At 46.2% G+C, this 16,872-nt stretch overlaps 1 protein-coding gene across 5 annotated transcripts in view; it reads left to right on the plus strand.

The window, feature by feature from the left end:
• The window catches only part of TNFRSF19 (TNF receptor superfamily member 19), a 96,452-nt gene that overhangs the window by 33,949 nt on the left and 45,631 nt on the right, over positions 1-16,872 (plus strand). For all 5 annotated transcript variants that reach the window (XM_018056557.1, XM_013968223.2, XM_005687562.3 and 2 more), the window contains one exon: positions 10,917-11,095. In XM_018056557.1, coding sequence (XP_017912046.1) covers positions 10,917-11,095 — 179 coding nt within the window. The remainder of the gene's footprint in view (positions 1-10,916; positions 11,096-16,872) is intronic.

Here is a 16,872-nt window from a genome sequence, read left to right on the forward strand (position 1 = left end):
AGAGTTGGACACAACTGAAGAGACTTATCACAGCACAGCTAATATAGAATATAAATACATATACAGTGTATATTACATTTATAGTATATGTAATCAATATTCTACATAACATATACTGATACATAAGTAACCTGTATGCAAATTTTAATTATTTTAATTAGACAAATGTATTTGATCAGCTTCCCTGGTGGCTCAGAGGGTAAAGAATCCGCCTGCAATGTGGGAGATCTGGGTTCAATCCCTGGGTTGAGAGTCCCTGGAGGAGGGTATGGCAACCCACTCCAGTATGCTTGCCTGGAGAATCCCATGGACAGAGGAGCCTGGGGGGCTACAGTCCATGGGGTCCCAAAGAGTCGGACATCACTGAATGACGAAGCACGGCACAGCACATTTGATCAGCAATGTATGATCCATGCAAATGGTAGCTCAAACTCTGTTATTTAAAATTAAAAACTCAATTAAGGAGAAATTTAAATGGGGAACAAAAGAGAAATCTTCAAAAGAAAAAAAAAAGACTTTTTAGTAACTCAGCTTAGGAAGTAGATTTCCTGAATCTTTTGGAAAATAATGTGGTAAGTCATGGAACCATTTGGAGTCTGTTTTGAGGGTTTTATTCCCTTGAGCCATATTTACTGTCTCCCCCACTGCATGGTTTAGGTTTTAGTTTTTGAGAGTCTATGATAAAGATAATGAATAATGTCTTTTTCCTATTTCTGATGCAAAAAATACCCTGTGTGGTTTCCGCGGCTCTGTGAACAGCCCCGCCGGTGTTTTGCCCAGGACCGTGTGCGTGAGTGTCAGGTGGTGTCCTGGGGGCTCATGAGAGCAAACAGCATTGGGATGTGTGGGAGATGATATTTTTGTTTTCCCGAAGTGACCACATTAGACTTGGATTCTCACCATCTCGAGTTTGCCCAGCCCTTCCCCCGCACTGAGTGTTGATGCCAACAGTGAGCTTTTAACACGGTCGCCTCTCAGCAGTAAATCAGGAAACTAGTTTTTGCATGAGCCTCTGGAAACAGACTTCAAGTCTCTGGCATGGCTTTCAAAGTAAGCTTTGCTAAGCAATTATTGGGATGATTTTAGTTAATGTGAAAAAATTGACTCTTGTAAACAACAAGAGTTTATGCGAGTCTATGCGGGGATTCCTATTTTTAAAGACGTCTCCCTCTTGGAAAATTGTTTTCATCCTATGAACAAAGTTACACAAAATTTAGTGTAATTTTCAAGCATAAAAGTATTCATTTCTGCCATTTAATTACACTGTTGCTCACTTTATTTGTGTTTAATTATACCTAATCGAGCCCAGTGATGTTTGGCAGATATTAACAAGCTCTAGCTTGTCATTTTTCTTTAGAAAAACTCAACTGCGGGTTTTCACAAACCAAAAGTTTGGAGTGGGGGGATGCGTCTTTGTGTCTTTGGTGTTGTTTTATTAAAGGAAATTAAAAAGCTGATTTCTAAACACTGGCCACATGAATCTATTTTGTCCTTCCCATTTCTGTGCCCTAGATTTTCTCTATAAATAACTTCTTCTCCGTCCAAGTTGAGCTTTTAAAGTTCAAAGAACCCAAGTTAATAGTCACTGGCCACACAAATAAATAGTGCTTTCGACTCGAGCACCCAGAGTGTGTCTCCGGGACATTTCGTGGTCTGGGAGGATCTCCCCTGTTGGGGGTGGGGGCCTGCTCCCCCAGCATGTAAGTGGGATCCACTTGTGTTTTTGTTCAGTTCTGGGTTTGCAGAGGAGGGAGGAGAGAAGGGGATCTGAGGACTGTTTACTTTGAGTCATTTTGCTACTGGAAAGCCACCAAGTGTGGCTTAAAAATATTGGGCAGAGTGACAGAGCCGTGGTCGCCGGCTCGGTCCAGCCTCCTGCCGCCTCGGAACCAAGACAAGGCAGCCGCTCCGTGCATCCCCGCCCTCCCCGGAGGAAGGCTTGGCCTTGCCGACTGGGAAATATTGCCATGACCTTTACAGGCTTGCTCCCTGGAGTTAAATAATGGCACCAGCAGTAGTAGTGATAGTAATAATAACAATACACTTTAGGAAAATGCACAATATTTGTTCATCCATCTTAAACAGCAGGCAGTTCTTTATTACACACTGGCTTAACTACTGCTAAAGAAAAGTTACTCAGTGCCTCTTGTTGAGGATGGTGGAACAGGGGTGACTCAGAACCTTTGCAGCAGGTGTGGGGTGCACTGTGGTGGGATTTTACAGGGGGAGGGGGTCATCTCTGCATACATCCTGGAGAGGTGGGAATTCATAGCCGAGGAGCACTGTAGCCCGCCAGGCTCCTCCGTCCCTGGGATTCTCCAGGCAAGAATACTGGAGTGGGCTACCATTCCCTTCTCCAGGGGTCTGCCCAACTCAGGAATGAACCCTTGTCTCCAGCAGGTCATAATTTAAAAAATAAAGGCCATAGTATTGTCTTGAAGCCTCCATGCATTTCTAGCATGGATATCAATGGGAAATGGTCCTCCATAAACAAAAGTGAAAGTGAAGGGAAACTCAGTCATGTCCAACTATTTGTGAGCCCCTGGACTATACAGTCCATGGAATTCTCCAGGTCAGAATACTGGAGTGGGTAGCCTTTCCCATCTCCAGGGGATTTTCCTGACCCAGCAACCGAACCAGGGTCTCCTGCATTGAAGGCGGATTCTTTACCAGCTGGGCCACAAGGGAAGCCCAAGAATACTGGAGTGGGTAGCCTATCCCTTCTCCAGCAGGTCTTCCCGACCCAGGAACCGAACCGGGGGTCTCCTGCATTTTAGGCAGATTGTTTACCAACTGAGCTAAAACATGTCACTAATTCTAGAGCCCAGGCTGGTGACTGACTCACTCTTCCCTTCCACATAACTCCATGTCAGACACACACACACACACACACACACACACTCCTTCTAATAAAAGGGTCAGAGGGAGAGTTCAGGGCTACCTGGGATGTGTCAGAGGTTAAAGCAAAAAAGAACTTCTGTTCAGGAGCTTTTGCATCAGAGACTTCAGCCTACAACTGGGTTCAGTTTCAAATCCAGGTGGACATGTGGGGGACGAGCGCCCAGGAGCAGGATAGGGATTGGGGTGGGAACTCCCGAAGAGGAAGCATCAGGGGAATGTGCGTCCCAGCTAAACAGACGGGGGGATTCCTGCTGAAGGTGGGCAGACGATCAGACATCACCGGTGGGTGGGGAGGGTGAGGAGAGCTGGTCGGATACGGAGAATAGGCATGTGTGGAGAATGGGAGACACCTGGGCTCTTCAAGACCAGACCTAAGAACAGGGCATAGTTGAGAAAGTGGCTCAGAGAAGCTTGTCCAGTTTGACCAAGTGGAGGGTCTGTCAAAGGTAAGAGGAAGCAGATCCACCGCAGGCAGCCTGCTCCCTGCCTCCTCTTCAGAGACCCGTCCATACTTCTACCTCTGTACTCAAAGAAAGCACTTTACTAGAGAAATCACCCCCTACTAGCCCAGAGTCATGAGGGAAAACCCCAAAGATCAGATGCTATTTTGGTTAGATGCCCTAGTGTAACACATAGTCCTCACCAGTGAGTTTCACCCGGGGCGGAGAGCTTGCCCTTGGGATGCAGTGGTGAGACCTGTATCCTGAACACTGCCACCATGCCCTGAGACAGGCAGATGCACTCAGGTTGTACACACATGCACACACACAAGAAGGGTGTGTCTGTGAGGTTTCCGCAAACCTGGCTGTAGTGTTTGTCTGGGGGTGGGGGGCAGGAAGTTACAAATGAAGGATGGGTTGTTTATTGAGCTTAATATGGAAGATTTCAAGGCACTCCAACCACTTTGTTTCACTGAATGAAATAAAAACATCACAGTAGACATTTATAGTGGGATATAATTTAATATTTATGTGCTGTTTACTTTATAGCCTGGATTTCAAATAATTATGGCATCTGTCTGTTTACGGTGCTTTAGAAATACGACAAATTGGCTCTAAAAGTGGTTGCTGCCTTGGACGTTGTACAGTAATTCTTTGGAAATAATTGCTCTGAATTTCTAGTTAATTCAAGATGTCTAGTTAATTCAGTGCATGAAATGGTCACTTCACACACTTAAGCTGTCATGAACTGCAAGCTGTGATGTTATTCTTAAAAGTTTAAAAATAGTATTAAAATAGTATTGTTTTAAAAATGGCAAATACTTTAGAGAAAATATATACTTTAAAAAATTTTATTGAAGTATTTATTGAAGTAATTTATTGAAGATTTACAATGTTGTGGTAATTACTGCTGTGTAGCAAAGTGATTCAGGTATATGAGATATATACATTATTTTTCGTATTCCTTCCTATTATGCTCTATCACAGGATACAGAATATAGTTCCCTGTGCTGCACAGTAGGACCTTGTTGTTTATCCATCCCGTATATAACAGTTTGCATCTACTAACCCCAAACTCCCAGTCCAACGCTCCCCTCCTCCTTCACCTTGGAAGCCACACTTCTCTATGTCTGTGAGTGAGTCATGTCTGACTCTTTGTGACCCCATGGACTATACAGTCCATGGAATTCTCCAGGCCAGAATACTGGAGTGGGTTGCCTTTCTCGTCTCCAGGGGATCTTCCCAACCCAGGGACCAAACCCAGGTCTCCCGCATTGCAGGTGGATTCATTACCAGCTGAGCCACAAGGGAAGCCCAAGAATACTGGAGTGGGTAGCCTATCCCTTCTCCAGTGGATCTTCCTGACCCAGGAATTGAACCAGGGTCTCCTGCATTGCAGGAGGATTCTTTATCAGTTGAGCTATTTGAATAAAATTCACCCAAATAATCAATCTCTGTACAAGTATGACCCATGGTTCCTGCTCTGTACATTTTGGTACTGTTTTATGATGCTAATGATACAAAGCCTTACCTCAACCTCTCACCCAGTGCTACACCAAAGAAAATTGCTGTTGCTGCCAGTAAAACATGTGAACGCCAGGCGGAAATAGTGAGCCATGTCCAGTTATTAAGGAAGCCTATGATACAGCTGAAGCCCCACTTTTTTCTTTCTATATATTATTTGGTCCAGTGTCAGTTCAGTTCAGTCGCTCAGTCGTGTCCGACTCTTTGCAACCCCATGAATCGCAGCACGCCAGGCCTCCATCGAGTCCGTGATGCCATCCAGCCATCTCATCCTCTGTCGTCCCCTTCTCCTCCTGCCCCCAATCCCTCCCAGCATCAGAGTCTTTTCCAGTGAGTCAGCTCTTCACATCAGGTGGCCAAAGTACTGGAGCTTCAGCTTTAGCATCATTCTTTCCAAAAAACCCTGGGGTTGATCTCCTTCAGAATGGACTGGTTGGATCTCCTTGCAGTCCAAAGGACTCTCAAGAGTCTTCTCCAACACCACAGTTCAAAAGCAGCAATTCTTCGATGGTCAGCCTTCTTCACAGTCCAACTCTCACATCCATACCTGACCACTGGAAAAACCATAGCCTTGACTAGACAGACCTTAGTCGGCAAAGTAATGTCTCTGCTTTTGAATATACTATCTAGGTTGGTCATGACTTTTCTTCCAAGGGGTAAGCATCTTTTAATTTCATGGCTGCAATCACCATCTGCAGTGATTTTGGAGCCTCCCAAAATAAAGTCTGACAGTGTTTCCACTGTTTCCCCATCTATTTCCCATGAAGTGATGGGACTGGATGCCGTGATCTTCGTTTTCTGAATGTTGAGCTTTAAGCCAAGTTTTTCACTCTCCTCTTTCACTTTCATCAAGCGGCTTTTTAGCTCGTCTTCACTTTCTGCCATAAGGGTGGTGTCATCTGCATATCTGAGGTTATTGATATTTCTCCCGGCAATCTTGATTCCAGCTTGTGTTTCTTCCAGTCCAGCGTTTCTCATGATGTACTCTGCATAGAAGTTAAATAAGCAGGGTGACAATATACAGCCTTGACATACTCGTTTTCCTATTTGGAACCAGTCTGTTGTTCCATGTCCAGTTCTAACTGTTGCTTCCTGACCTACATGCAGATTTCTCAAGAGGCAGATTAGGTGGTCTGGTATTCCCATCTCTAGATGGTCCAGTGTAGAATGAGCCAAAAAAAAAAAAAAAAATCATGAAATCCTCATTCTACGAAATCTAATGCCATGTAAATGACACACAGCGATATATGGCAAAAACTCTTTGGCCAACAGTCCTCATGTGGGATATACACTCTAGAATACAGCCAAGAATCAAAAAAGAAGCACAAAGATTTCTCCGACACTAAAGTATATGTTCTTTCTCAAGAGAGATGGGACTATCAACACCCCTGTGTGTATTCTTTCAAGTCGGATCATTTACCCAGTTTCTCAGGAATGGGGAGAGGAAGCGAGTAGCTGTGGACAGTGATGCCCGGCAGAGGAGAGGGAGAGCAGCTGACTGCCTGGCAAGGGCGTTAACACAGCCGCAGCCCCTGCAGGCCCAGAGCTGCCTGGTTCTTTGTGCTATAGCGCAATGCAGCAGTGGATTCAATCAGGAAAGGTGAAATTCTATTTTGTGTACCCATTTTCAAAAGCAAGTAGTTGAGACTAATTTTAAACAGATTTTTATTCAGTAAAAATGTTTTAGATGAAAAGTGATGCTTTTGTTATTGTTCAGTCTCTCAGTCGTGTCGACTCTTTGTAACCCCATGGACCACGGCACGCCAGGCTTCCCTGTCCTTCACCATCTCCTGGAGTTTGTGCAAACTCATGTCCATTGAATCAATGATGCCATCCAACCATCTTATCCTGTGTCGTCCTCTTCTCCTTTTGCCCTCAATCTTTCCTAGCATCAGGGTCTTTTCCAGTGAGTCAGCTCTTTGCATCAAGTGGCTAAAGTACTTCAAAGTGATGTTTGAAGTCACCTGAAAAACTGGGGTCTGCAGATCCCTTTGTTCCCCAGTGAGACTTTATTATACTGGAATCAAGAAAACTTGGACTGTAGAGTATCCAGAAAAGTAAAAGCCATTGGTTTCCCTTCTTTGCCTGGATGCTAGTGCTTGATTTCTAGTTTGGAGGCTTTATATGTTTTCCAGTTTATTTCTCAGAATAACCCTGTAGGGCCGGGTGATTATCCCCTCTCACAGATGAAGCAGCTGAGGGTCAGAGAGTTCCCAGAGTAACTTGGCTGGCAAGTGGCCCATGTGTCTTTATCTCCAGTGTAGGAGAATACCCCCATTCTGCTGTGTCAGCCTGGCCAGGGGAGCAGCGTTTCAGAGGTGTGCTGCCAGTTCACGGACCCCTACCTCTTTCCCTCTGTTTTGCTTGTCTTCCTCTCCCTGCTTCTCCTTCCCCTCTTGTTAACCTGTATATGAGACCCATGCAGTCCAAGCCGCCTGCATCCAAGAGCGATTTTGCAGTTGTGGCGCCAGGGACCTTTGACGGGGATGCTGAGCTTGAGGCCCCGCCCCGGATGTCACATGCTTTGATCCCTGATGCTGGGGGCACGGGGTGGGAGGTGCCCTTCTGTGCCAAAAGAAAATCTTGGGATGCCCGGCTCTCTCTGCAGCTAATGTGGTCCCAACGCAGATCACACTGAGAGGCTCAGCCCCCCAAATAGCAGGGGCTCCCCCCCACCCCACTGAGACCAAGCACACATCCTAAGAACTCTCTAGATGTGCATCTGTGCTGTTTTCCTGATTGCTACAGCTGCTTTCTGTACGAAAATCAAATCATTACGGAGTCATGAGAACTGAAAACACCTCATCATTCCACCCCCATAAAAAAAAGAATCCCTGTTAACAGTTTTAAAGAGATTCTAATTTGTGAATTGGGGCTTCCCTCACGGCTCAGATGGTAAAGAATCTGCCTCAATGCGGAAGACCCCGGTTCCACCCTTCTCCTGCCCCGCCCTCCCCCGCCTTCGGGTCAGAGCTTTGTCCAGCTGGAGCCCTCAGGGTTGAGGAGGGGCTGACCTCCTGCTTTGTTTTTCTCCCCAGCTCTTTGCTGTGCTTGTTCAAGACACATCTGAAAGACGGACAGAGGAGCTGCAAGGGGGACGAAGGGGCCCCTCCTCCCAAATGTGCATGAGTTCATTAGTGGATTGAAGCCTTATTGCTAATACCCTTTATTGAGTTCCTTACTGAGTACAGGCAATACTATTCTTTGTATTGGTTTTTGTTTTTTAATTGAAGTGTAGTTGATTTACGTGTTAGTTTCGGGTGTACAGCAAAGAGATTCAGGCATACATATATACCTATTCTTTTTCAGATTCTTTCCCCATCATAGATTATTAGAAGATATTGTGTATAGTTCCCTGTGCTATATCGTAGAACCTGCTATTTATCTATTTTATATACAGTAGTGTGTATCCGTTAACCCCAACGTTGTCCCTCTCCTCCACCTCCCCCTTTGGTAACCATAAGTTTGTTTTCTATGTCTGTGAGTCTATGTCTGTTTTATAATTAAGTTCATTTGTATATTTTTGTATGTGTGTCTGTTGATTTTGATTTAATTTTTAATTAGTTGTCTTTGTATATAAATATGGATGGCAGAAAGTGAAGAGGAACTAAAAAGCCTCTTGATGAAAGTGAAAGAGGAGAGTGAAAAAGTTGGCTTAAAGCTCAACATTCAGAAAACTAAGATCATGGCATCCAGTCCCATCACTTCATGGCAGATAGATGCAGAAACAGTGTCAGACTTTATTTATTTTGGGGGGCTCCAAAATCACTGCAGGTGGTGACTTCAGCCATGAGATTAAAAGACGCTTACTCCTTGGAAGAAAAGTTATGACCAACCTAGATAGCATATTCAAAAGCAGAGACATTACTTTGCCAACAAAGGTCCGTCTAGTCAAGGCTATGATTTTTCCTGTGGTCATGTATAGATGTGAGAGTTGGACTGTGAAGAAAGCTGAGTGCCAAAGAATTGATGCTTTTGAACTGTGGTGTTGGAGAAGACTCTGGAGAGTCCCTTGGACTGCAAGGAGATCCAAACAGTCCATCCTAAAGGAGATCAGTCCTGGGATTTCTTTGGAAGGAATGATGCTAAAACTGAAACTCCAGTACTTTGGCCACCTCATGGGAAGAGTTGACTCATTGGAAAAGACTCTGATGCTGAGAGGGATTGGGGGCAGGAGGAGAAGGGGGACGGACGACCGAGGATGAGATGGCTGGATGGCATCACTGACTCGATGGATGTGAGTCTAAGTGAACTCCGGGAGTTGGTGATGGACACGGAGGCCTGGCGTGCTGCGATTCATGGGGTCGCAAAGAGTAGGACACGACTGAGCAACTGAACTGAACTGAACTGAATGGATGGAGAAATTGAATGTGTAAATGTTATGGAGAAATGAGGATTTTGACCTCCCTGGACCTGTGTTCTGGCTTCCATGGTTCCCAGAAGAGAGAGCTGAGGCTGTGAGGGGAGCCCTGAGTCCCACTGCCCCTCTGGCTGCCCGTGGGCCCCTGGCACACCCTTGTGTAGGGCCGTGTGGGCCCCTGACACACCCTCGTGTGGGGCCACGTGGGCCCCTGGCACACACTCATGTGGGGCTCTGTGTGCAGCTTATGAGCTGCTGCCTGATTTTCTTTTTAATGGCCAGTGTTCTATAGAACAGAGAAGGTGATGACACCCCATCCAGTATTCTTGCCTGGCAAATCCCATGGATGGAGGAGCCTGGTAGGCTGCAGTCCGTGGGGTCGCGAAGAGTCGGACACGACTGAGCAACTTCACTTTCACTTCTCACTCTCATGCATTGGAGAAGGAAATGGCAACCCACTCCAGTGTTCTTGCCTGGAGAATCCCAGGGACGGCGGAGCCTAGTGGGCTGCCATCTATGGAGTCAGACATGAGTGAAGCGACTTAGCAGCAGCAGCAGTTCTATAGAAACCATCACATAGTCAGTTTAACTATGATATGTAACTCTTCAGACATCCTCCTGTGTACATGTCAGATAAACTGCCAGAAAAGCCCACAGTATAATAATAGGAAGTCTGGCTGTGGAATTAAATGGTGTAGGTCTTGTACCTTGTGCCCCAGCAGTTCTGCTCCCGGGTACATATGAAAAAAACAAAAACACTAATTCAAAAAAATACATGCACTTCAGTATTCATAGCAGTACCACTTAAAATAGCAAAGGTATGGAAGCAACCTAAGTGTCCATCAACAGAGGGATGGATAAGAAAGATGTTGTGTGTGTGTGTGCATGTGAGTGTGTGTGTGTGTGTGTGTGTGTGTGTGTGTGTGTGTGTAGTGTTCTTTTAGGTGTCATATAAGCATCTTCTATCAGACAGCAATAAACAGCCAGGGCTTCCCAGGTGGCACAGTGGTAAAGAACCTCCCTGCCCATATAGGAGACGCAGGAGATGCAGGCTTGACCCCTGGGTCAGGAAGATCCCCTGGAGAAGGAAATGGCAACCCACTCCAGTATTCTTGCCTGGAGAATCCCATGGACAGAGGAGCCTGGTGGGCTATTAGTCTATGGGGTTGCAAAAGAGTCAGACTCAGTGTTTAAACGATGATAACAAACAGCTGAATATTTCAAGGCAGTTCACTGGATAGGTTTCTAGGCTTGTGAGCCTCTGACATTTCATATGCAGCTGTCCTTGCACTCTAGTACTTGCCAAAGCACTTATTTTCTGCCTTGATAAGTGCGTGTGTGTCTGCCTGTTTCCCTGACTCCAGTTTCCGAGGACTCAGACGACCGGCCGAGTTAGAGAAGAAAGTGCCTGATTGCGCCCTAAGCCGCGATAATTCAGCAGCGGGAGGCAGAGAGCCTTTCGTATTCAAATGCTCACGCTGCTGGAATAAAGTGGATGACAAAGTATACTTCTGGTCGTAAGAGAGATTATTAGCAGGGAGACACATGGGAACCGCTGAAAGAGGGGCCTTTGTGTGCAGGGAGGCGGGCGCTGGGTAATTACCAGCCCGGTTCCCCGTCGTATCTCGTCGTCCTCCTTTTTCACACTTGCGGGGTCTGAATAGCCATCTCTTGTCTGTTCATCCCCACAGGAATGTGGCTTTGGCTACGGGGAGGACGCCCAGTGTGTGAAGTGCCGGCCGCACAGGTTCAAGGAGGACTGGGGCTCTCAGAAGTGCAAGCCGTGCCTGGACTGCGCCCTGCTGAGCCGCTTCCAGAAGGCCAACTGCTCGGCCACCGGCGACGCCGTCTGCGGGGACTGCCTGCCTGGGTACGTGGCCAGTCCTCCCCGGGAGATCAAGTCGTTATTCTGAGCAGGATTTTCTTTCTGGTTCCCTTCCAGACGCGGATGCCTGCTGACATCCAAGGTTGCCGAGGTTCACGGCTTTTCTGTCTCCCGGGCCTCCCGCGCGCCCTGCATGGTGACAGGTGGGGGGTTAGGATCAAACAGATACGCCAGTAACCAAGGCTCAGTGTCACAAAAATCTGCAGAGTCCTCACCAGTCAATAAGAAAGAAAAGATGGACAAAGGGATGAAAGAATAAGGCAGCTCACAAAAGAGGAAGTGCATGTGGCCTGTGATGCTAGGAAAATGGCCATCCTCCATATGATCAGAGAAATGCAAATACCACCGTCCAGCTGGTCACTTATGCAGTGTTTGTGGGGCAGCTGCCAGGTGTTGCTTTTGGGAGGGAGACAAAGACTGCGGCCCATGGGCAGCTTACATCCTAATATGGTTTGAATGATACCTGCATAGTAAATAATAAGAAGTTGTGCAGAAAGGTAGAAGTTGGTGGTTCCTGGGGAAAACAGAAAGTCTTCAGCAGCTCAGGGGTCTGGGTGTGCCCCCCAGGAACAGAGAAGAGAGGCAGGTGGCAGGATCAGAGTGGGTCATCAGGCTGGGTGATGCTGAAAAGCTGAGGTGTCTGTGGACGCAGGCCCTGGGGTGGACATGTGTCATTTCAGAAACGGCCGAGAGGACAGGCAGGTAGGTGTAGGAGGCAACAGAGCGGGCTGGAGGGAGAGGCAGAAGGGGTACTAGGGGTGGACTCGTGTGACGCTGGAGACCTTAAATGTACACAGCGGAAAGGAACCCAGGCCGTGGACAGAAAGCAGACCACACCTGGGCCAGGTGGAGAGACAAAGCCCAGGAGGAGGGATTTTTAAAGTTTTAAGTGCTTATGGGTAACGATTGGCTGGACCTGCCAGATAAAACAGGCAGCTGGAAGCCAGAGTGGTGATGAAAACTGGGACCCACTGGGGCCGAGTGGTGGTCTGTTAGAGAGCGAAGAGGCCTTGCTGCAGGAGGTAAGGCAGGGAAGAGACCAGATGACTGCCAGGAGGATGTGTTTAATACAGAGCAGAGCCAAAGGAGAGACAAGGAATCCTGGAGCTCACCTGGAACCCAGGTTCTATGGCAAAAGTGAATTGACCAGGGCCAGCAGCATTACGGGAGCAGCAGACATGTATTACTTAGTGGCTAAGCACTCTGTATCCTCTGAAGGAGGAAATGACAACCCACTCCAGTAACCTCGCCTGGAGGATCCCATGGACAGAGGAGCCTGGCGGGCTGCAGTCCATAGAGTTGCAAAAAAGTCAGACAGGACTGAAACAATTTAACAGAGAAGCACTTTACATGAATTATTTTCTGTAGTGTTCACAGTGTTTTAAAAATGAAGAAACTGAGCTTTGTCACTAAGGTTATTCAGGCAAGATTGCATAGACAGTACGAGGCACAACTTGGAGCCATGTCCGGGACTCTGCTGCCAGAATCCACGCTCCAAGTCATGACAGATGGAGGGCCCTCACTGCACTTGACCAGCATGTGCCCACAAAACCAGGCATTTGACAGATGCCGGGTGCTTGTCCTGGGGCTTGTATTGAAGCCAGAAGATAGCTAAAACTCTGGGCCCAAAGGAAGAGCAAAAAATAGCCTTATGAGTCAGGTCCTCATGCAAAAACTTACCACCCAAGCAGATGCAAAAAGTAGTGGTCTTACACCAACAGCACAGCAACCAAAGGGAAAATAGCTGTATTGGACTTTATCAAAATTAAAATCTTTTGTGCTTCAAGGATACTGTCAAGAAAATAAAAGACAACCCCCTGGAATTAGAACTATTCATAAATCATAAATCATATATGTGATAAGGAACTATCTTATCTAGAATATATAAAGAGCACTTACAACTCAATAACAAAAAGACAAGTAACCCAATTAAATTATGGGCAAAGGATATGAATAGACATTTCTGCAAATAAGATACACAGATGATACTCATGAGTGAGCTCGTGAAAAGATACTCAACATCAGTCATCAGGGAAATGCAGAAAAATGCCCACACATATACTTCACATCCATGAGGATCAGTTCATTTCAGTCACTCAGTCATGTCCAACTCTTTGCCAGCCCATGAACTGCAGCACGCCAGGCATCCCTGTCCATCACCAACTCGCAGAGTTTACCCAAACTCATGTCCATTGAGTCGGTAATGCCATCCAGCCATCTCATCCTCTGTTGTCCTCTTCTCCTCCTGCCCTCAATCTTTCCCAGCATCAGGGTCTTTTCCAATGAGTCAGCTCTTTGCATCAGGTGGCCAAAGTATTGGAGTTTCAGCTTTAAAATCAATCCTTCCAATGAACACCCAGGGCTGATCTCCTTTAGGATGGACTGGTTGGATCTCCTTCCAGTACAAGGGACTCTCAAGAGTCTTCTCCAACACCACAGTTCAAAAGCATCAATTCTTTGGCACTCAGCTTTCTTCACAGTCCAACTCTTGCATCCATACATGACCGCTGGAAAAACCATAGCCTTGACTAGACGGACCTTTGTTGGCAAAGTAATGTCTCTGCTTTTTAATATGCTGTCTAGGTTGGTCATAGCTTTCCTTCCAAGGACCAAGCATATTTTAATTTCATGGCTGCAGTCACCAGCTGCAGTGATTTTGGAGCCCCCCAAAATAAAGTCAGCCACTGTTTCCCCATCTATTTGCCATGAAGTGATGGGACTGGATGCCATGGTCTTCGTTTTCTGAATGTTGAGCTTGAAGCCAACTTTTTCACTCTCCACTTTCACTTTCATCAAGAGGCTCTTTAGTTCTTTTTCACTTTCTGCCATAAGGGTGGTGTCATCTGCGTATCTGAGGTTATTGATATTTCTCCTCATAATCTTGATTCCAGCTTGTGCTTCCTCCAGCCCAGTGTTTCTCATGATGTACTCTGCATATAAGTTAAATAAGCAGGGTGACAATATATAGCCTTGACATACTCCTTTTCCTACTTAGAACCAGTCTGTTGTTCCATGTCCCGTTCTAAGTGTTGCTTCCTGACCTACATACAGATTTCTCAAGAGGCAAGTCAGGTGGTCTGGTATTCCCATCTCCTTCAGAATTTTCCACAGTTTATTGTGATCCACACAGTCAAAGGCTTTGGCATAGTCAATAAAGCAGAAATAGATGTTTTTCTGGAACTCTCTTGCTTTTTCCATGATCCAGCAGATGTTGGCAATTTGATCTCTGGTTCCTCTGCCTTTTCTAAAACCAGCTTGAACGTCTGGAAGTTCACAGTTCATGTATTGCTGAAGCCTGGCTTGGAGAATTTTGAGCATTACTTTACTGGTGTGTGAGATGAGTGCAATTGTGTGGTAGTTTGAGCATTCTTTGGCATTTCCTTTCTTTGGGACTGGAATGAAAACTGACTTTTTCCAGTCCTGTGGCCACTGCTGAGTTTTCCAAATTTGCCGGCATATTGAGTGCAGCACTTTCACAGCATCATCTTTCAGGATTTGAAATAGCTCAACTGGAATTCCATCACCTCCACTAGCTTTGTTGGTAGTGATGCTTTCTAAGGCCCACTTGACTTCACATTCCAGTATGTCTGGCTGATTTGAAACAGCTCAACTGGAATTCCATCACCTCCACTAGCTTTGTTCGTAGTGATGCTTTCTAAGGCCCACTTGACCTTACATTCCAGGATGTCTGGCTCTAGGTGAGTGATCACACCATCGTGATTATCCGGGTCATGAAGATCTTTTTTGTACAGTTCTTCTGTATATTCTTGATTCTGTGTCCACAAGGATGGCTGCAGCCAAAAGACAGACAATAGCAGGTATTGGTGAGGACTGGAGAAACTGGAAATGTAAAATGGTGCTGCTGCTTTGGAAAACAGTGTGGAAGATCCTCAACAAGTTACACTTTGAGTTTCCTTGCAACCCAGCCGTTCTGCCCTTGGATATATAACCAGGGGAATTGAGAACGTGCCACACAAAAACTTGTACACAGCTGTTCACAGCACTATAAGTAATAGTAAAAAGTAGAAGTGACCCCAATATCCTTCAGCTGATCAACGGATCAACAAAATGGAGTGTAATTAACGAATTAATGACAGAATGCTGTTCTGCAGTAAAAGGAATGAATTACCGATACAGGTGGCAACGTGGGTGAGCCTAGAAAGCATGATGCGAAGTGAGAGAAATCCATCACAAGGACCCTGTTCTGTGTGGTTCCATGTGTGTGACATGTCCTGCTGTGGCAGATCTAAGAAACAGAAAGTAAATCAGTGGCCATCGAGGGCTAGTGACTGGGGAAGATTGAGAAGAATGAGCAGAGTTTCTTTTCTAGAGTGATGAAGATATTCTAAAATAGTCGGTTCTGATGGAACACAGGATGCGTCAATGAATGCTCTGTGAATGTGTCAATACTAAAGACTGTTTACTTTAAAGAGATGGAGTGCATGGTATTTGAAGTATATCTCAATAATCTACTCTGTTTTTTAATGAATTTTTTATTTCTTGACTGTGCTGCACAGCACGTGAGAGCTGTTCCTGACCAGGGATTGAACCCGTGCCCCTGCATTGGAGGTGCAGAGCCTTAACCGCTGGACCACCAGGGATGTCCCTAATCTGTTATTTAAAAAAAAAAAAAAGGAAAGTAATCTCAGAAGGTGCTGATACCTGTTGAGCATCATTATGCCGAGCTTTGACCTTGTGCAAATCTAATGCAGGGATAGAAACTGAACACCTGTCTTATCTCTGTTCCTGTCCTGACAAAACCGAGTCTGGGCGCCTCTGCCCTCTTCACTGGGGTCGGGCGTGGGGGCAGGGGGAAGAGGAGTCCATGGGGGCTGCCACCCAAGGTGGGCAGTGCCTAGAGACCCAGGACTCGCTGTTTGTGGGACTGGGGAGGAACCCAGGTGTGAGCTGCTGGACCGTGAGAGGATCCAGCCTCCCTCAGCCCCCTCCCAGACACACTTCTTCATGTTCCACCAAATTTGCTGTCACCTGAACCCACAGCTTTTAGTTCGATCAATGTTTGCTCATCCTGTAAATGAATGCTTCCATGCGGGAAGGTTAGAAATGAGTAGATATTTGAATAGTGTTTCATAGTTTATTTATATGATTAGTTTAAAATTACATCCTTTCTAAGCCAGCATGAAGGTATGGGGCAGGCAACAATTACAGAGTGACTTGTACACAGGTCTTCCTGGGCGTGTTCAAAGTGCTCACCCAGCTTGACTGTGTTTGTGTGAAAGAGGCAAATAGTTCACACGTGCTCTACAGACAGGAACATTGAGGTGCAAAGAAAATAAACAGGGACGTCCCTGGTGGTCCAGTTGCGAAGACTCTGTGCTTCCAATGCAGGAGGCCTGGGTTTGATCCACGGTCAGGGAACCAGATCCCACATGCTGCAACTGAGATACAGTGTACTCAAATAAATAAGTAAATATTTTTTAAAAAAGAAAGAAAATAAATGAATTGCATATTGCCTCCAGAAAAATGCCAAGATCAGGCACAAGGTGGACATTTTTATTCCTGCTGCCACGCCCGGCTTCTGCATCCATAGTCTTGCTGGGATAAGGACCTGACCATGGGCTTGGCCCCGCCGAACCCTGGGGTGGAGTCTGTCCTCCGGGCTACAGTTTGACCGACCAGGGAAAGTCAGTGCCCTTGTTCCCAAGTATGGTCGTGGCTTCCAGCCAGGTACTTGATTTCTCTGACATCAGTTCTTCTCATCTGTGAAAATATCATCCATCTAATAGAGACTTCCCTGGTGG

This window comes from Capra hircus, chromosome 12 (assembly GCF_001704415.2).
Source record: "Capra hircus breed San Clemente chromosome 12, ASM170441v1, whole genome shotgun sequence".
NCBI lineage: Eukaryota > Metazoa > Chordata > Mammalia > Artiodactyla > Bovidae > Capra > Capra hircus.